Source organism: Aquarana catesbeiana, linkage group LG03, assembly GCF_042186555.1.
Source record: "Aquarana catesbeiana isolate 2022-GZ linkage group LG03, ASM4218655v1, whole genome shotgun sequence".
NCBI lineage: Eukaryota > Metazoa > Chordata > Amphibia > Anura > Ranidae > Aquarana > Aquarana catesbeiana.
In genome coordinates this window covers 568,967,534-568,988,542 of record NC_133326.1, presented here as the reverse complement: position 1 = coordinate 568,988,542, position 21,009 = coordinate 568,967,534, and the positions used below count along the sequence as shown (strand labels likewise).

Sequence of the window (21,009 nt, the reverse complement as noted above, 5' to 3'; positions counted from 1 at the left end):
GTATATTTGTTTGTTTTTTTCCATAATCATACTTACCGAGGTGGATGCAACATCGGTCCCCTGGCGTCTCTGCACTGAGAACCGAGCGATCGAACACCGCCGATGGCTCGGTTCTCACTGCTCCCCGAGCAGAGAGCTGCTGCCTGTCAGTGAGCAGCTCTCCGCTCTGCCCCCTCCATGTTCACTGGCGCGCCGAGCTGGGGAGGGGTGGGGAGTGGCCATCTCAGCAGCTTGGTGAGAGGCTGAGGCGGGTATCAGTCCAGGCACCTGGCGGATCCAGACTTTGTTGTCAAGATGACGCGGTGCCTGGACTGATCTGTGTGACGTCAGCAGAGAATGGACTTCAGTCTGCTCTCTGCTGAAAACGGGTCACAGGAGTGGAAAGCGTATTGTACTCCAGTGATCTATAGGAGAAGCCCAGCCAAATTAGCTCAGGATGGACTTATTTAAATAAACTAACATAATATTTCTTATTTTTTCTTTATACGTTTACATCCATTTTAAGGATCTTTTCTTTTGTGACATTGCTTTGCTTATTCTAATCTTCATGTGGGTGTTGCCTACCAGCATGCTTAAAGGATAACTCAACTTTCGTGGGGGAAAAAAAGCAAATAAAAAAAAAAAAAAAATTATATATATATATATATATATATATATATATATATATGTGTACAATTGCAACTCAATCCATATTGTAATTGAATGTTATTAAAAATTACCTTTTCTCACCCATCGGGGAGGAGGAGGCATGACGTAACGTGCCGGGAGCTGGGGGAGGGTCTCGGTGTCAGAGGGATGAGAGCGGTGTGTGCGACGGAGTGTGCTGCACGTCCGTATCCCAACAGCCGGGAGTGAGAGACCGTGGCTGCCTAAACGCTTCTCCCTCCTCCCTCCCCCCTCCGCAGATAGGGCATGCCGCCCTGCTGACTCGAGCGGGTGAGAGAGCCGCCCGACGAACACCGGGGACCGGAGCCGCACCTGGATCTCTGACTCTGCAGTTGGAAGGAGGAGCTCCCGCATTGGCCTCTGGCACTTTCGGTCGCCCCCCCCTGTGAGGCGGTCGCTATAGAACTCTCCGGACTCCGCTCCCTCCTCTGCACCTCCTGCGCTGAGACAGGTGGTGGGACTACAGCAGTGCGAACAGGGCTGCCTGACTAAATCGGCTGGAGAAGAGAGTCGAGCCGAGTGTGGACTGACCCCCCCGCCTCCCCTCCCCTCCATCGACACGTGGACATAGTTCCTGAAGGAGTCCCCCTGGAGCACGCCTGGAGTCAGGTAGGATCAGCCTGGCTGATATTAGTGCCTCTCGAACTGGTACTTGCTAGGGCAACTGCTATGGTAATCACAGTGGCGGAAGGAAAGGCATGTTTACTCTGCAAAATAAATTTAAGCTGGACACAGAAAGAGGAGCCAGCCTACATTACTGCTGTGTCTAGAGTGGACATTTAAACAGGGGGAATCGCTACCTATCTGAAACAGCAAAAGGTGCTCGGTCTATCCGAGCGACGTTAATATATAAGCACCCCCTTAAGGACCTAACTTGAGCGTACGCCCCTCTAAGGCAGTCTCAAGCTGGGTCCAAGTTGAGACCGTGGCTGGCTGACATTTTGGCTCCCCCCCCCTAGGACAGAACTGTGACAAAAGTCGGGCTGTACCAGTTAAAGTTAACTCATACAAATACATAAGGTACATAAGGTGCTACAGCGGGCCCTCCCTTAAGTGAGGGGCGCAGGTGGGGTATCCTCCTGGTGTCAGAGTCTCCGCACGGGCAGAAGCGGAGCCTAGATTTAGCCAGTGAACTGGTGGTGGGACTAACCAGGGCCTTTAAGACTAAGTCTGCTGAAGGGGTGCGGGGCTGAACATGAAAGGGCGCCCCCAAAGAACGGTGGATTCCAATAAATCTAGAGACAGCCTGAACTCAAGCACTATTCAAAAATTCCTTAAAAGCCCTAGTTCGGACAATAAACAACAAGAGCCAATGGATACTAAGGACAGAAAAAAGGCAGTCCCCAAAAGTAAAGGAGTCCAGGGGGGGGCCGCTACCTCCGAGACACACACGGAAGGACCCTTAATGTTTAATATGGAGACAGACCCGTCTAGAGAGGTGCTCCCTACAAAAACGGAAATACAAGATATGTTTGTGAACTTAGAAAAAGTAATTAAAGCTGAACTCTTGAATGTGAGAACTGACATGGGACATCTTCTAGCAAGAGTGGAGGGGATGGAGAAGGAGGTGGAACAACAAGGAGTAGAAATAGCCACTTTAAAAAAACAAGTAAAAACACTACAGAGGGGACACAGAGAGCTGTTATTTAAAATGGAAGAACAAGAAAACCAAAACAGACGTCAAAATTTAAGGATCAGACTACTGCCAGAACACAGAGATGAGGACTTGTTCCTAGTCTGCAAAGAGCTTTTTAACCCCCTCATGGGGAAAAACCCAGATAGTGATCTGAAAATTGACCGTGTTCACAGAATTAGGAAACCCCATAATTTAAGAGGCGACACACCCAGAGACATTATCGTGAAATTTCATCAGTTCGAGGACAAAGCCAACATCTGGGCTAGACTAAGAGGGGCACGGCCGATTAAATTTAATAACCAAGAGATACAGATCTATTCTGATTTATCGGCCGGTACATTGGCAAGAAGGAGACAGCTGAGGCCCCTATTGGACTTATTAAGAGATGCAAACCTAAAGTACAGATGGGGGTTTCCGCTGTCCTTGACAGTAACTAAGGAAGGCAGGTCCTGCACCCTGAGACAAATGGAGGACTTACAGGACTTTTGTGGGCAACTTGAAATTGGGGTTCCTGCCATCCCTGAAAATGTCTTCCCGTAGAGCTCTTCGAGGGGGGGGGGGGCGGGTGCGGGGGATATGGCTGGGGAGGTGGGAGGGAGGAGGATGGATAACGAGGATGGGACCAGGTATTTGTTATAACTGGCGAAAGTAGTCACCGACGCCACCTCTGTACCGAGATCCACCCCAGGGCACATGGGTCGCAGAGCGGGCGTATATAGATGTCTACCCTGCGATCCACTTGCCTAGTAATGGCGGGAGGTGGGCGGGGGGGAGAGGGGAGGGGGGTGGGTGCTGGGGGGGGGTAGGGGACGCTGGGAAACGAGAGGGGGGGGAGGGGGGAGGGCAAGGGGGGGGCCACCCAGGGCAGACTTACTTTTCATAGAAGATCACTCCTTTTTCACAACGTTCTTAATATGGCACAAGGCCTAGGTCAAATGGATTTCTTATGCTTAACATATAACGTTAAGGGCCTAAACTCCCCTAACAAGAGACATAAACTACTAAAAGAACTACACCACCTCAGAGCTGAGGTAGTATTTTTACAAGAAACCCATCTTTCATATAACGCCAATATAAAACTTTACTCAAAATATCTCCCATCCTGGTTCTACAGTGATTCTCCAACAAAGCGAGCTAAGGGGGTGGCAATTGGTTTCGGGAAAAATGTCAATTTCTGCCTGATAGATAGGAAGAGCGACTCGGAGGGGCGTTCTTTGTTTTTAAAAATTAGGCTAGGAGCGAGAATTCTCACCCTCGCTAACATCTACTGCCCAAATAGAGACCCACCAAAATTTTTGATGAGGGTCCTAAATGAGCTACTGGATTTTAGAGAGGGAGAGGTGATTGTAGCAGGGGACTTTAATTTTTGTTTTGACCCATCTTTAGACAGCTCATCAAATACGCGGGGGATGAGCAAAAGCACTTTGCGAAGAGTAGGGGCCAAACTACATGACAGCCAGTTGTTAGATATGTGGAGGATTCAGCATGCGGGGGTGAGGGATTATTCCTTTTTTTCCCCCGTGTATAATACACATTCTAGACTAGACTATCTCCTGGTAGATCACAGATTGGTGGACTCAGTAGTCGAGACTAAGATTGGGATTCGAACATTATCAGACCATGCTCCCGTTATGATGAAATTAAAACTAAAAGAGATGCACAAACCCCCGTTTACGTGGCGCTTAAACGAGAACTTAATCAAAGACCCCAAAACCGTAGAAAGAATTCAGCGGGAGATAGACGATTTTTTTCTAACCAACGATACGGGCGAAATAGGGGGGATGATGGTCTGGGAAACCTTTAAAGCATACATAAGAGGGATACTGATCTCGATAGGTGCAGGGTTGAAAAAAGAAAGAACAAAAAGAAAAAAAGCACTCATTGCAGACATTTTTAGGTTAGAGCAGCTACATAAAGCTTACAGAGGCCCGGACAAGACTCTATTGATGCACCTAACCACCAAAAGAGATGAATTGAGGGACTTAATGGATCAGGAGACGCAACACATAATGAACAGATTCACAAGAGAAAGGTTCAAGTGGGGTAACAAAGCAGGAAAACACCTGGCCAAAACTTTGAGGAAAAAACGGGACATAAATTTTATAGACAAGATACAAAACAAAAATGGATTATTTAAATACGCTTCGGGGGAAATTGGAGAAGAATTTAGGCATTACTTCAAAGCCCTATACTCAGTGAGCAAATCAGGGGGTAACAAAGGGACCAACAATAGCGCAGAGGCCTTTCTTACAGAAGCAGGGTTGCATAAACTGTCCGAATCAGACTCAAAAGAACTTGATAGACCCATAACAGAGGAGGAAATTAGTCTTGCCCTGGGTTCCTCTCCCCCGGGGAGAAGCCCAGGACCGGACGGCTTTACAGCGGACTTCTTTAAAACATTTGGAAAAACACTGATCCCGAGGATGTGTAGGCTGTGGAATGAATTAGGATCCCAGGGAGAGATGAGCAAGGGAGCTCTGCTGGCAGCGGTGACCCTGATCCCCAAGGAGGGCAAGGACCGCACCCTTTGCTCCAGTTACAGACCTATAGCGCTTATAAACGCTGATACTAAACTGTACGCAAAGGTGCTTGCATCCAGACTTAGGGGAAAGATGGCGTACCTGGCCCATCCGGATCAGACGGGCTTTGTCCCCGGGAGAGAAAGCAAAGATAATGGGGTGCGGTCCTTGCTCCTGATGGAGGCCTTCAAGAGCAATGGAACCCCAGGTCTATTCCTGTCAATTGACGCCGAAAAGGCCTTTGACAGGGTAGACTGGGGTTTCATGTTCAAAACGTTGGAAGCCATGGGGGTGGGAGAAAAAATGCTAAAATGGATGAAAGTTCTGTATCACCACCCCTCCGCCTTTGTCAGGGTCAACAATTCCCCCTCAGCTCAGTTTGAGATGAAAAACGGCACTAGACAGGGCTGTCCGTTGTCCCCCCTCCTGTTCGTGTTGACACTGGAGCCGTTGCTAGCTGCTCTCCGTAAAAATCCTGATATTAAGGGGTGTATGGTAGGGAAAGAGGAACATAAATTGGCTGCATATGCCGACGACGTCCTCCTATACATCACAAACCCGAGGATCTCGATCCCTAACATATTAGCGATCATCAAGAAATACAGTGAGTTATCAAACTACAAGATCAACTTGGGAAAATCAGAGGCTCTGAGTGTCGGCATGGACAGGAGGGATGAGGTCTGGATCAGGGACACTTTTAACTTCCCAGTAAGGGACAATATTCAATATCTAGGGGTTAAGTTGACAAACTCTATGCAGAGGACGTATGCCCTGAATTTTCTGCCCCTGCTGGATGAAGTCCGATTAGAGACGAAGAGGATGAGTCACTGCCCGACCTCATGGATAGGGCGAATCAATGCAGTAAAAATGGCGCTGGCCCCAAAGGTATTTTATAAGATGCAAATGTTGCCTATCCCATTGCCTCAAACTTATTTTAAAAAGTTAACACAAATACTAAAGGGTTTCATTTGGAAAAATAAGAGACCAAGGGTAGCACACAAAGAATTATGTAGAGGGAAAGCCTATGGGGGACTGGCCCTCCCGGACTTTAAAAAATATCATTACGCAATAGCAATAGCACGAGCAGTTGACTGGGTTAAGGGAGAGACCACCAAAAGATGGGTCAACCTGGAAATAGGTTTAAGTGGAGCACGTTTGAACACAATACTTTGGAATCCCCCAGGTTGTAGAACACTAGGTCCAAATACACACACTATTACACAGCACACTTTTAAAATTTGGGATTGGATGCACACTTCAAACGGGTGGGAATACAATTCACCATTGATTTTTTTTAAAAATAATGAGCTGTTTCCTCCAGGGATGGAGGAAGTGGGGGGCAACTGGATTATAAACAACAAGACACAAGTTAAACACATTATGAAGAAAGGGAAAATAGGCACGTATGAGCACATAACCACATATAGAGAGCTAATGAGGCTTGACCGATGGCGGTATACACAACTATCGCACTTTGTTAAAAGCCTCCCGGCTCCGATACGGGAGGAGAACAATCTTTTGCCAATAGAGAAGTTATTTAATAATAATAAGCTGAAAGGTTACATTTCGGCCATATATAAAATATTACTGAGTGCGGAGGAGTTGGAAATGCCACCATTCGTTAAGAAATGGGAGATAGACCTTGGGGTATCATTAGATGAAAACGCAAAGGGCAACATACTAAAAGCCACACACAGTACGGCTTCTGACATAAAAACAATAGAGTCAAATTATAAATGCCTATCCAGATGGTATGCCACGCCCGTACAGATTAATAAAAATCAACCAGATAGGTCCCCTAATTGCTGGAGGGGATGTGGGATGCCGGGATCCATGGCTCACATTTGGTGGAGCTGCCCAGTGGTCAAAAAATTCTGGGTAAAAGTAATCCAAATAATTAAAACGATCACGGGCAGATCAGTACCATGTGACCCATGGATTTGTTTGTTCCACAGTGCGGAAGGAGGTAAGAGGGAGTACAATATGTCTTTAATTCCAGTACTATTAAACACCGCAAAAAGTGAAATCCCCAAGAATTGGCAAAACACAGAAGGTCCTAATATTAGGGACTGGCTGCTTAAAATACAGGGACTGTATATTTTAGAGAAAGGGGATATAGAGGGGCTTCTTAGAGATGATGCATCGAGGAGAGGTAGATGGGCAATGTGGTTGACCTTTAGGAATTCCCCTTCATATGCCGAATTAGTCTCGAAGTGAGATGTCCCAAGGGGGTATCCAGTAACCACATCGGAGAAAGGGAAAAGGAAATAGAGGTCTGCTTGGGGGGGAAGGGTGGAGGGGTTTGGGGTAAAAAAAAAAAAAAAAAAAAATTACCTTTTCTTTTGGGTGGGTTCACACCTATGCAGGTTTCCCCACATCCAATTTGCATAGCAGGAGAACGTGACCGGCTCTCTATGGAGCTGGTTCACATATCTCAGAGGCAGCTGCGGAGTGGCTTGCACAGAAACGCTGTGTGTCTTTGGCTCTGTTTCAGGGCCAAATTTATTTATTTTATTTCAGGCACTTATATATCGCCATCAATTTATGCAGTGCTTTACATATACATTGTACATTCACATCAGTCCCTACCCTCTAAGAGCTTACAACCTAAGGTCCCTAACACACATTCATACATACTAGGGCCAATTTAGATAGGATCCGATTAACCTACCAGCATGCCTTTAGAGTGTGGGAGGAAACCGGAGTACCCGGAGGAAACCCACGCAGGTACAGGGAGAACATGCAAACTCCAGGCAGATGGTCTCGTGGTCAGGATTCGAACCAGTGACCCTTTTTGCTGCTAGGTGGAAGTGCCAACCACTACACCACTGTGCTACCCATTCAGGCAAAGATTTGGCTCTGATTCGTCCCTGAAACAGAGAACAGGGATGCACAGCGTTCCTGTGCGATTTGCGGTCGTGTGAACTGAGCCTTTCAGTTTGCAGAGCAGTCATTTTCTGTAAAATGCAATGCAATGTGGCTACTTGGAGGTGTTCTGTACACAGATTATATACAGAACGCCCCTGAGAATGTAATATCCTGCTTATGTGATTGGCTTACTGATTTTCCCAGAAGTCTGCACTAAGACCGGTCATACATGATTTGAATCTTGGCCGGTTTGGCAGGAACCGGCTGAGATTCAAACAGTTAATGTGCAGGCTGAATGTACTAAGTTGATCGTTTGAACAACTTGGGTACAACCAACTTGCCGGATTCTCTTGCGATATATTGCAGCCGCTAGTGATAATCACTGTCTTCTCCTGGCGGGGACGGCTTCCCCCGCTTTCCCCCGCTGGGAGCAAACAATTGCTCAGCAGGAGGAATCCCCCTGTCAGCACTGTCTGTGTTAATTGGGGAATCATGCAAATTTCTTTCTTGCAACTCATTCAATTAGGTGTTCAGCTAATTCAAACTTTGTGGAGTACTGTAGTGAAGTCTAAATGTCGCAAACTTTTTTTTTTAACAGCGTAATCTTAAAACAGTTTGGTTTTTAGTCAATTCTGGCCAACTGTATGACTAATAGGCAAGCTATTGTAAAAAAAAAAGAAGAAAAAGGCAAGGGAAGCCTCAAAACTACCAGTGCCTATGTCAAACAATGAGAGAGTCCTTGTCATACAGGTAGTGCTGGAACAAGGTCATCCAGTGTGAAGAAGCAAAACTGCAATTTTCCCCCAGGCACCTACTGGCACCCTACCAACCCCCTCCTTATGGACACCTCAACCTATTGGGTAGAGAAGAAGACTGGGTCAATAGCAGTGCACGCCAAAATGTTTGTGGCATGCAGTGAAATAGTTCCAATGTTTTAGTACACTGCAGTGAGCTGAAAAGTTTAAGATCAGTGCACAGATATTGGGTGATGGAAAAAATGTCCCTGGGATGGTGGTGTCCCTGAAAGGAAAAAAAATTCCCTGTATCAGGGCTGTCACTAAAAATAAAAAAATAGCCCTGAGTTGGTGGTGTCACTGGAAGGAAAAATGTCCCTGCAGCTGGTGGTGTCACTGAGAAGAAAAAATATCCTTGCACTGGTGATGTCACTGGAAGAAACACCACTATAAATTTCTTTCTCCACCCCCACCTCCCCAGTACAGACCTCATCTCTGACCCCCCAAAAGCAACAACACCCAAACTACTATTAGCCAAATCACATCAGTTAAAAAATGGGGATGGAGAAATTCAGCTGGGCTACATGGCATTCCCTGGTTCCGCACCAAGACTTGCTACTACAGCAATACAGACAATATCACCACCTCCTAGGCTGAGAGGCTCATCGAGAACCAGTGCAGTTTTGAATCTTCACTCGGGGGCCAGGGCACTGGATGACCCTGTCCTGGTACTAGCACCAGCTCTCATGATATAGTTGTGTAAAAATTGGCCAGTGGAAGGACAATTTTAATGCAAACCCTTACTAAAGCTTCTATTTACTACCACAGCACACAAGTGTGAACCTAGCCTGAAAAAGTGCATTTACCCACCTTATGTTTTTATAGTTTGATGTGTTGTACTGAAGTATGTTTCTTATGTCTTTTACTGACATTTACATGTGATTTATTTTTTTTTGTTTTGTATTTTTTTTTCTGCAAGGAAAATGTCCTTTTTTAAAATGCGGCCGTGGGAAACTGCATCTTGTTTTTCAGTGTGTGGGGTGCCATTAAGAGTTTTCTGTGCAGCACCTAGTTTTGCGACTGTGCACATGTGTGCGATTTACACGCACTCCTGCACCCGCATATATGTGAACGTATGTTGAGGCTTGGCTGTTGTTTCTCTACCTCTAGTTTCAGTCAAGTTGGCTGCAGATTTTGGGGTTGGCTGAGACAAGTACCCTGTTACTGTATGTCCTGCAGGGAGACCGTGCCCCTGGGATGTCAGTAATTGGCAGAGAGCTGACCCCATAGCAAGGATACAGCATTGGGCCCCTCTACATGGATGATTGCAGCAAGATACACTAACTGGAAGTGAAGGAATAACAGTGCCAAGACTCCAACCAGCTCTTCTGTTCTGAGAAAAGCAAACTGTTATGTCTGTATACAAAACATTTAAATGATCAAGGGGAAGCATGGTTTTCATATATACAGTATCTCACAAAAGTGAGTAACCCCTCACATTTTTGTAAATATTTTATTATACCTTTTCACGTGACAACATTGAAGAAATTACACTTTGCTACAATGTAAAGTAGTGAGTGTACAGCTTGTATAAAAGTGTAAATTTGCTGTCCAGTGAAGCAGCAATGTGTAAACAGAGGAATATTTCTCTGCCCTTTATAGTGGTTTATTTGGCATGGAACCCTAGTATGCTCTTGTCCTTAGTGATTGCAAGTGATTTTGCTACAGAAAATTACCCCTGTAGCTCCTCCCTTAAAATGAAGCACGTTGCATTTCATGATTCATTGAATAATTGGTTGTTCCAGACTCCAGTTTTCATAAATCATCTGGACTTGTGATTGAGTTCTGCAGCCCTTGTGTATTTTAGAAAGAAAACAGCATGCAGTAGCAGAGATTTTGCTGATGCGCTGCAGGGCATATTTGGGTACCCCCCATGTCCCCCCAGATGTAATGTGCTTTCACTGTGTTTTTGAAAGCCCCATGCAGCAGTGACACACAAGCCTCTGGACCTCCCACAGCACAGGGACTGTGATCAGGAGCTGAAGAGAGAGACAGCCTTGTTCCTGACCATTCCACAATCTCTCGGAATTTTTCTTCTGTAAGGGGTGAAGAATTGCAGGCTGCAGCTATACAGACATGGGGGCTTCCCAGGATATGTCAGGAGATTCTGGGAAAGTCTACCTGCGGAAGAAGATAACTCTGATCCGAGCCATCACCTTAACAATCGGTACCATCATTGGTAGTGGTATCTTTATATCTCCTAAAGGGGTCCTGAAAAACTCTGGCAATGTGGGGCTGTCACTGATCATCTGGTTGGCTTGTGGGCTCCTCTCCATGTGCGGTGAGTACTGTGCTTCAAATTGTTGCTTCGTCCTAAATGGCTCACATGGACTTTCATGGGTGAGTTCTCTGTACCTGAGATCTCAGCTCCACCCACTTGCTGCCATCATTGCAAAGTGGTCTGGCTACACTGGTTTATTGAAGTTCCTTCATATATTGGTGGTCTGGGTGAAGTGCTCCCGTACATTGATGGTCTGTGATGAAGTGCCCACTTACAATGATGGTCAGTAGAGATGTGTCCTCTTATATTGGTGGCCAGTGGTGTAGTTACCCCATATATTGGTGGTCAGTGGTGAAGTGCCCCCTTACATTGGTGGTCAGTGGTGTAGTGTCCCCTTACATTGGTGATTAGGGTGAAGTGCCCTAAAAAAAAAAAATTGGTGGTCATATTGATGTGGCCCCTTACATTGGTCAGGGAGACATACCCCAATACACTGGAGACCAGGGTGAAGTGCTTCTGAGCAGTGGTGGGCAGGATGCAATGCCCCATACACTGGTGGTCAGTGGTGAAATGCTCCATTACATTGGTGGTCAGTGTGAAGTGTCCTCATATAATTGTGTTAAGAAGTGAAGTGCCCTCTTACATTGGTGGCCAGTGTGAAGTGACCCTATATAATGGCGATTAGTGGGTAAATGAACCCGTCACATTGTTGGTCAGGGTGAAGTGTCCCCATACAATGGTGATTACTAGTAAAATACCCCCTCACACTAGTGGTCAGTGTGAAGTGTCCCTATACAATGGTAATTAGTAGTGAAGTGACCTCTTACATTGGTGATCAGTGTGAAGTGTCCCCATACAATGATGATCAGTGTGAAGTGTCCCTATACAATGGTGATAAGTGGTGAAGTGCCCCTTACATTGATGGTCAGTGTCAAGTGCCCCCAGACAATGGTGATAACTGGTGAAGTACCTCCTTACGTTGGTGGTCAGTAGTGATGTGCAACTTACATTGGTCAGTGGTGTAGTGCCCCCATTTATTGGTGGTTAGGGTGAAGTGCCCCCATACATTGGTGGCCAGGGTGAAGTGCTTTCAAACATTAATGGTTAGGGAGAAAGTGCCCCATAGATTGGTGGACAGGGGTGAAGTGCCCCCTAACAATGATAGTCAGTAATGATGTGCCATCTTACATTGGTGGTCAGTGGTGTAGTGTCTCCTTACATATATTGGTGGTCATTGGTGAAGTGCCCCCGTACATTGGTGGCCAGGATGATGTCCCCATTACATTAGTGGTCAGCGGTATAGTGCCCCCTTATATTGGTGGTCAGAGGTGAAGTGCCCCCTTACATTGGTGGTCAGTGGCGATGTACACCCTTACAATGATGATCAGTGGTGAAGTGTCTCCGTACATGGTGGTTAGGTTGAAGTGCCCCTTACATTGGTGGTCAGTCGTAATGTGTCCCCATACATTGGTGGTTGGAGTCAAGTTCCCCTTAGGTTATTAGTCAGTGTAGATAAATAAATAATCAGATCATTGGTGTTAGTAGGTACCTACCTGAGAGGGCACATCTGTCAACGGGTCCCACACATAAACAGCTGCCCTAAGTCCAGTAGCTCCAACCACAAACCACTTTCACTTCATCTGAACAGATATTATATATGTGTGTACATCTGTAAACAGTTTTTTTTTGAGAGGAGAACAGTTTGTACACATTCATAAGAGTCACCACATAAAGTAAAGTTTGTAAAGTTAACCCAGCTGCAGAAAACCTGGCTAAATTGTGAGGTTTCTTAGTAACCCCTCTTGGGAATTCTTGTTTTTCTCCTACAGGTCAGACATTCTGCAGCCAAAAAACTTTTCCCTTAGACTTGGAAGCCGCACATATTAGCAGCTGTTGGGCTTATTTAATAGTATGCAGTATGTAAAATGTCACACAATTCTGAAGTAAAACTATTAATACATTTCAAAAAAGTTGACAGAGTTGTATAAATAGGTAAAACAAAGGAAGGTACAAAAAACAGACACATGTAAGCAGGTCCCAGAACGAGACTGAATTACCCACATGTACTCCTCCAGGGACCGCCTGTATCAGGGCTCTCTTAGGCCACACACTGGCTGTACTCACAGTCCACAGCTCTCAAATCACTCTTCTCCACCTTCACACCTGTACGTACGGTGTGCCCAAACGAGGTGTGCCATTTGCACACACTCACCACCTGGTCACTTCTGTCACATCATTCCTCTAACTGGGGGATACTCACTGCATTAGGCTTGATGACTTGCGTGTGGTTCCAGAGTACAGGCTCTCACTTCCCCATCCCCAACCAGGGCTGGCTCTTCCATAGGTCCCACTTTGAGAGGGGCGGCAAATTGATGCCCAAGCACTGTGGGCTCCGCTCTACCTGCCCAGCTCTGCTGCCTATTTCATTCTTGGAACCAGGCAGCACATTGTCTTGGGCCAGCCCTGTCCTCAACCATTCGCTAGCCTGACCAAATTTGCACAGTCGGCTACACGAGAATCCTACTTCTCCCGGTGGGTACCTCATAAAATGAATCTAGCAATAGCATAGCTTAACAAGGTACATTCTCACTTCACAGCAGCAAGGGTACTAATGATCCACTTCAGACACATAAAGCGGCCACAAGCTCAGTCTAATTCAATTTTATTATAATGGATCTTGGCACATGTCCATGAGAATAATAATTCTTCCAACTATCAATCAGCAGTTCTTTATGGAATGGTAGTGTACCTTTGCCTGATAGCAGGGGTAATAAAGAACAATGGTGCTGTTTTCTAAAGCCGGGTATACACAGAGGCCAAATGTCGGGAGACAACGGCCGTTTAAAAAAAAAAATGGTCAACATCCGGCCCGTGTGTATGCCGGTCCGGAAAACCAGCATTTGACCGACTCCCAATCAGCGCTCTCAGCCTGGGGGGCGTCCCTCTGTCAGAACACAACAGCTCAGCAGGGGAGATCGCTAATCTAACCTTGCATGGTTAGTATAAGGGCTCTGACCAGAACTGACAGTTTTTTTTTTGTTCAACTCCACGGGTATGTACCAGGCCTAAGTCACCCCTCTACTCTGTCTCCTATCTTCCCATCAGCCAGCCAAAGACCCTAATCCCTCTGCTAAGCTTCAACCCAGATATTTATATGATCCTACCAGGAGGAAATTAACTACATTCTCTTTCCTGAAAAGATTTTATAGGTGCATCTATCTTAAAGGGGCAACAGAGTGACCCCTGCCCACACACATCTATCAAGTTCGATCAACAGAAAAAAGGACTATTAACCACTTGATCTCTGGAAGGTCTTATCCCCTTCATGATCATAGCATTTTTTTGCTATTTAGCACTGCGCTACTTTAACTGGCAATTTCACGGTCATGCAACACTGTATGCAAACTAAATTTATACAATTTTTTCACACAAATACAGCTTTATTTTGGTGATATTTACACATTACTGGGTTTTTTTTTTTCTTGCTGCATTAAAGAAAAAAAAAAAATACTGAAAATTTTGAAAAAAATCCCCACGTTTTTTTAGTTTCGGTTTTAAAATTTTGCAAATAAATAATTTTTCTTTATAAATTTATGCCAAAATGTATTCTGCTACATTTCTTTAGTAAAAAAACAAAAATAATAAAATAAATCAGTGTATATTATTTAGTCTGTGTGAAAGTTATAGAGTCTACAAACTATGATTTATATGCAATATTTGAAAATTCATCAGTTCTGATGTACTGATGGCCTAATTTCTTGAGGCCCTAAAATGCCAGGACAGTACAAATACCTCCCCAATGACTAGAGATGGGCCAAACACCCTCCCTGGTTCAGTTTGCACCAGAACTCCCGAACATGGAAAAAGTTCAGACCCAAACCATGAACCCTATTAAAATCTATGGGACCCGAACTTGAATCAAAAGTCCCAATTTTAAAGGCCTATATGCAAGCTTTTGGACATAAAAAGGGTATAGGGGCCTGGGTACTGCACTGGAGGACATGTATCAATGCAAAATGTTTTTATTTTTAAAGATTGTTTTTAGAAGAGCAGTGATATGAATGATGCTTAAAGTGAAACAATAAAAATGAAAAATTCCTTTAACCGCTTGCCAACCGACTCACGCCAATATACGTCGGCAGAAGGGCACGTACAGGCATATTAACGTACCTGTACGTTGCCCTTTAAGAAGCGGCTTGCGGGCGCGTGCGTTCCCGCTGCGATCTCTGTGAGTGTGAACGCGGGTCCTGCAGACTCGATGTCCGCGGGGATACTTGCGATCGTCTCACGGAGAGAAAGAACTGCCTAGTGACAGGACACCGATCACAGCTCCCTGGAATCGGGAGCGGTGATCAGTGTTGTGTCACACATAGCCACGCCCCCCCACAGTTAGAATCACTCCCTAGCACGCACTTAACCCCTAAAGCGCCCCCTAGTGGTTAACCGCTTCACTGCCAGTCACATTTACACAGTAATCAATGTATTTTTAATCGCACCGATCGCTGTATAAATGTGAATGGTCCCAAAATAGCGCCAAAAGTGTCCGATCTGTCCGCCAAAAAAAAATCGCTGATCGCCGCCATTACTAGTAAAAAAAAAAAAAAAATATTAACAAAAATGCTATAAAACTATCCCCTATTTTGTAGACGCTATAACTTTTGCGCAAACCAATCAATAAACTCTTCTTGCGATTTTTTTTACCAAAAATATGTAGAAGAATACGTATCGGCCTAAACTGAGGAAAAAAAAGTTTTTTTATAGGGGATATTTATTATAGCAAAAAGTAAAAATTAATGCTTTTTTTTTTCAAAATTGACGCTATTTTTTTGTTTATAGCGCAAAAAATAAAAACCGTAGAGGTGATCAAATACCACCAAAAGAAAGCTCTATTTGTGGGGAAAAAAAGGCGTCAATTTTGTTTGGGAGCCACGTCGCAGGACCGCGCAATTGTCAGTTAAAGCAACGCAGTGCCGAATCGCAAAAAGTGCTCTGGTCTTTGGCCAGTCAAATGGTCCGGGGCTGAAGTGGTTAAATATAGTGCCTGGGGGGGTCCTCTTAGTTTGCCTGTAAAGTGGCGCATCTGTACCATGTATAGAACCTGCTGCAGCAAAACAGACATATATAAAGAAAAAAAAAAGATATTTAAATTGATTTTCCTGGCTGAAAGCTTCCTTGAAAAAAAAAAAAAAAAAAAAACTATTAAACTATTACCGGCGATACAAAAATGTGAAAAAAAAAAAAAAAAAAAACTCACTGCCCCCCCCCCCCCCCCCCATCCATACCAGGCCCTTTGGGTCTGGTATGGATTTTGAGGGGAACCTCACGCCGGAATTTAAAAAAATAACGACGTGGGGTCCCTCCCAAAATCCATACAAGACCGTTATCCGAACATGCAGCCCAGCAGGTCAGGAAAGGGAGGGGACGAGAGCCCCCAGATTCCACCCCCCCCATGCGAATGAGTATGGGGTACATTGTACCCCATACTCATTCACCAAAAAAGTGTCAAAAAGAAAAAAAAAAAAAAAACACACACACACACAGTTTTTGACAATTCTTTTATTAAAAATAAAAAAACAAACAATGATTTTATTTACTCTTCTTTCCCTCTCTTTACTTTTCATTTCTGTTACTATATATATTTAGAAGGGTATTTTTATAGACCCTTGAATTTAATTTTCTCTTGAATTAAATAATATATTTTGATACATAAATTCAGAGTATTTCAAATAAACAATTGATGTAAAGATAGGCTGATTACAAAGCCATCTTGTTGGTTTCCCTAGTAAAATACTCTATCATTAAATTCAATTATATACAGTTATATTTTTATATGATACTCATGTACAAATGTTAGTATGATTGTACAAATGCTATATTTTAACATCAATAAAAGCTTATTGTTTAAAAAAAAAAAAAAAAAAAAAAAAAAACAATGTTCCCCAATGTAGATCCATTGTCAATCAAGATGCCCCCCGCACCGCCGGACCCTAAAAATAAAAAGATCCACCCGTGATAAAGGCTACCATCATCTGCCAGTTCCGCCATCTGACAGTTCTTAAATAGGTAAAGGGCGGGGCTATCTGCCATCATCACCTGGTTGCACCGCCCCCTTGTGACATCACTGACCCAGCATGCACTGGTCGTTGATGTCACATGGGGGCGGGGTCATCAGGTGGCATCACCAGCTATTCTTTACACAAAATTCAAATCGGTCGATCATTTTTTTGATCCAAATTCTAATCGTTCTGAAAATTTGGAATTCGTTAGAAAATGAATAAACAAAACAAACTAACGTTACTATTTCATTCGGAGATTCGGATACATCCAAATCTCTGAATGGCCCAGCGAGAGCCCTGACCTAAACCCAATTGAGCATCTCTGGAGAGACCTAAAAATAGCTGTCCACCAATGTTTACCATCCAACCTGACAGAACTGGAGAGGATCTGCAAGGAGGAATGCAGAGGATCCCCAAATCCAGGTGTGAAAAACTTGTTGCATCTTTCCCAAAAAGACTAATAGCTGTATTAGATCAAAAGGGTGCTTCTACTAAATACTGAGCAAAGGGTCTGAATACTTACGACCATGTGATATTTCAGTTTTTCTTTTTTAATAAATCTGCAAAAATGTCAACAATTCTGTGTATGGGGTGCTGTGTGTACATTAATGAGGGGAAAAAATGAACTTAAATGATTTTTAGCAAATGGCTGCAATAAAGCAAAGAGTGAAAAATTGAAGGGGGGTCTGAATACTTTCCGTCCCCACTGTAATTGCATTTCCATATTCTGTGTACTGTGGGAGACCAGATATAGTAAATGCAGGGTCCTGGGTTTAGTAAAACTTTAACTCCAAATTCCTTTTTCCCAGCTGTGAACCACATTCCTATTAGAGGATGGCTACATGCACTCCAGATATGGACTATGGACTATATAGTGTGCATAGAGCAATGCATATGACCACAACTAATGTATACTGCTTGTTCCAAGCAAAGGGGAGTAAGGGGAAGAAGGAATGGTTCAGGAGCTCACGAAAGACATTACAAGGAGGTAGAAAAACACAGAAAGAAATAATTTCATGAAAAATAGGTTACAGGGCCATTGGGTAGTAGATGTGTAGGGATTATTTTTGGAGAATAAGGATATAGTTTAGTGTTAAATAGCATTTGTGCATTTCTCTATTGAACATAGAATTAGACTATTCCACAGTCAGTGTGAACACAAGTCCCCCTGCGTAGGTGATTTAGCTCTATGTATGTTATATAATCAGGTATTTTGAGTAAGAGAACTTGCAGACTGCTAATGAGCCTTTGTAAATCTCCTCCAATGTATAACAGGAATGTCTGTCTCTCTTGTGTGATCCAGGCGCCCTGTCTTATGCTGACCTTGGCACATCTATAAAGAAATCCGGTGGGCACTACATCTACTTGCTGGAGACTCTGGGGCCCATCCCTGCCTTCTTGAGGCTGTGGGCTGAATTTGTTATGATACGGTAACCTGTCACACCCCAATGTGAAAATGTCGGATGCCTGACTGTCATGCCAGTCCTCATCCTTTTTGAGTCCCTGACCTGAAACAAGTGTGCAGGTTAGGATATTCAGAGTAAAGTCAGTATGCAAATCTTTTACATACTGGCATTGGGATTGTTCAAGAGTGAGGATCAACATGACAACCAGGCAATTTGCATTTGTAAACCAAGAATGTCTGACTGTAAATAATTGGATAATTCTGTGCAAAAAAAGTGAGGGTAAATGAGGGTTATACCTGTTGTCACCAAAGCAAAAAAGAGGGGGTGTCCTGTCAGAAAGTCATTACCCATCAGAATATGTAACGAAAGTGATGTTCCGGCACAGCCATCTCATAGTAAATGTCCCAAAGGGGAAGTGTCTGAGGTGGGGTTCTCTATGCTGCGTGGAGCTTTCCTCTCCTTTCATGTCATGTCTCCAGGGCAGGGTAAATCTCTCCAGCAGGGACACCAACAGCGAAAACCTGACAGGGGTTGTAACCCGTATTTAAAACCTTTTTAACCACCGTGCACTGTGGCGTTACTGTTGCAGTGCAGGCCGGCTCTGCAGAATCACACACATTATATTACCAGCTGGATCACCAGGTGAAAGAAAGCCTAAAAAAAGAAAAGGAATGCAGCCATCACAACTAAGAATTGGTAAGCTGCAATATATTAATGTTTGCTTTTGGGTTTAATATGGCTTGTTAAAAAGGTGTTAAAAAGCAGAATCAACTGCTCCCTTTCTTTAGGGTCCATTAGCGTGTCTTGCACAAAGGCAGCCGATTCATTGCATTATTGCAAAGCAGTGGTGTGAATGGGCCCTAAATGAAGCATTGAGGATGGAAAGGGAGGATGCTATAGACATCATGAGTCCAACTGTTCTGCCTGTGCTAGGATCCTGAAATCTGCTCATTGCAGCCAATCAGATTATTCCTCTTCTTAACCTACACAGGAAAAATGACAGTTGGAAATGGGTTACTATGGTGACACAGACAGTTCTTCTTTCAAATGCTTGAATAATTCCAGCCCATTAGATCCATGTCTTATGGTTTCATGTATGAATTATTCTAGTGTGTGCTTTCTAGGCCAGCAAATATCGCCGTGGTCTGTCTGGCGTTTGGACGGTACATAATAGAACCGCTGTTTGCCCCGTGTCATGCTCCAGCCATGGTTGTGAAACTCATCAGCGCCATTGGCATTGGTAAGCTGTTTTTTTTAGCTTATACTTTTTTTTTAATGTATTATACATTATTAATTCCACAAAGCCTACAGCAGCTGTACATACAAAGCACAAATGCATGTAGTACAGATCTTGACAGTCCTATTGCAAAGCAATATGGAGATCTCAGAACTGCAAAATAACCTTTTTCACATTATTAAACAAAAAAAAAAAAAAACAAAAAAAACTCCCACAAGATACAAAATACCAGCTGCAGTTGTACTGAGACCAAAATGAACACCAATATATTAAGATTGTTTCTTAAAGACAGCCAAGGCATTTTGGGGGGGGGGGGGGGGGGGGTCATATCTCCCTTCATCGGGGCTTAACACAATGCATCAAAATGTTTTGGAGACTCAAAACACAGAGCTCCTGGCCAAACCGATCCATGGCAGGAGATGGTTGAAACAGCAATCGGTAAGTAATCATGTCAGCATCAGTCGTAAAATGATGGAGGCTCCATTGTTTTACCGCTGATACTCGCACGATTAATTAACTATTACATTATTATTTCTTGAGTAGGAATGATTAAGGGTGAATATGGCTATCATATATAATATAGATAGGTGGTCCATATAGTGAACTTGGTACAGAGTTATTCACTTGCAGCTCATAACAAAGTACAAGGGGACACGCTTTACGTCTAGCTCAACAGTTTGTTTTAAAAAAGAGATAGATGCATTCCTAAAGGCACACAATATAACTGGATACTAAGATTTATAGGTAATAGCACCAGAGATTGTTGATCCAAGGAATATCCAATTGCCTTCTGGGGGATCAGGAAAGATTGGATCATGCTTTATTGTTTTTTTTTTTTTGTTTGTTTTTGCCTTCCTCTGGATCAACTGAGTATAGTTTTGTGTATATGGAGGTTTTCTAGTTTTTTTTTTCTATTGTTTGAAATTGATGGACTTTTGTATTTAAATAAAACTGACTATCTATGTAGCTATGATATAAGAATAATGAATAATAAAAATAATAATCACAACAGAATTCTTACAGAAATCAGTAAACACTATAGAATCACTACATACATGAGAACTAGTTTGAATTAATGGGAATTGTTAGAGCATAAAAACCACACACACATGGGAACAGGATGGACCTGTGTTTTTTTCAGACTCCATTCACACTTGGCGTTTTGGGATTGTGGCAGAATCGCTGCAATTCTGCCCGCAATCTCATAACACACTACAATCGCAAAATGCAGTTTCAGGTGCCATTATACAAATTATGTAACTCTTTCATTCAACCTTGTGTTTATATAGCGTTCATCATCGCACTGAACTGTTGGAGTGTGAGCTGGTCAGCAAATCTTCAGACTATATTCACCTTACTGAAGTTAGTGGCTATTGGACTTATCATAGTGCCTGGAATGATGGCATTAGCCGCTGGTAGGTAGGATTTGGTGACCTGTCTTTGTTGGCTGTTCCCTGTTATGTACAATGTCAGTGTGATTTCAGTGATCAGGTAAAGTTGGTCTTTGGTTGCTATGAGCTACAGCCTATAACCTATTGTGTATTTCCACGTTTGCAGCCAAATTGGTATAACACTGACATTATGGTTATTAAAAATGATATTTTGT

At 43.7% G+C, this 21,009-nt stretch overlaps 1 protein-coding gene across 1 annotated transcript in view; it reads left to right on the top strand.

Moving 5' to 3' along the window:
* Positions 1-10,246: 10,246 nt before the first annotated feature.
* LOC141132901 (cystine/glutamate transporter-like) overlaps positions 10,247-21,009 on the top strand; it is a gene marked incomplete in the record, with an annotated part of 56,836 nt that continues 46,073 nt past the window's right edge. Inside the window, 4 exon segments of the mRNA XM_073621857.1 lie at positions 10,247-10,764; positions 18,064-18,190; positions 19,291-19,406; positions 20,693-20,818. Coding sequence (XP_073477958.1) covers positions 10,560-10,764; positions 18,064-18,190; positions 19,291-19,406; positions 20,693-20,818 — 574 coding nt within the window.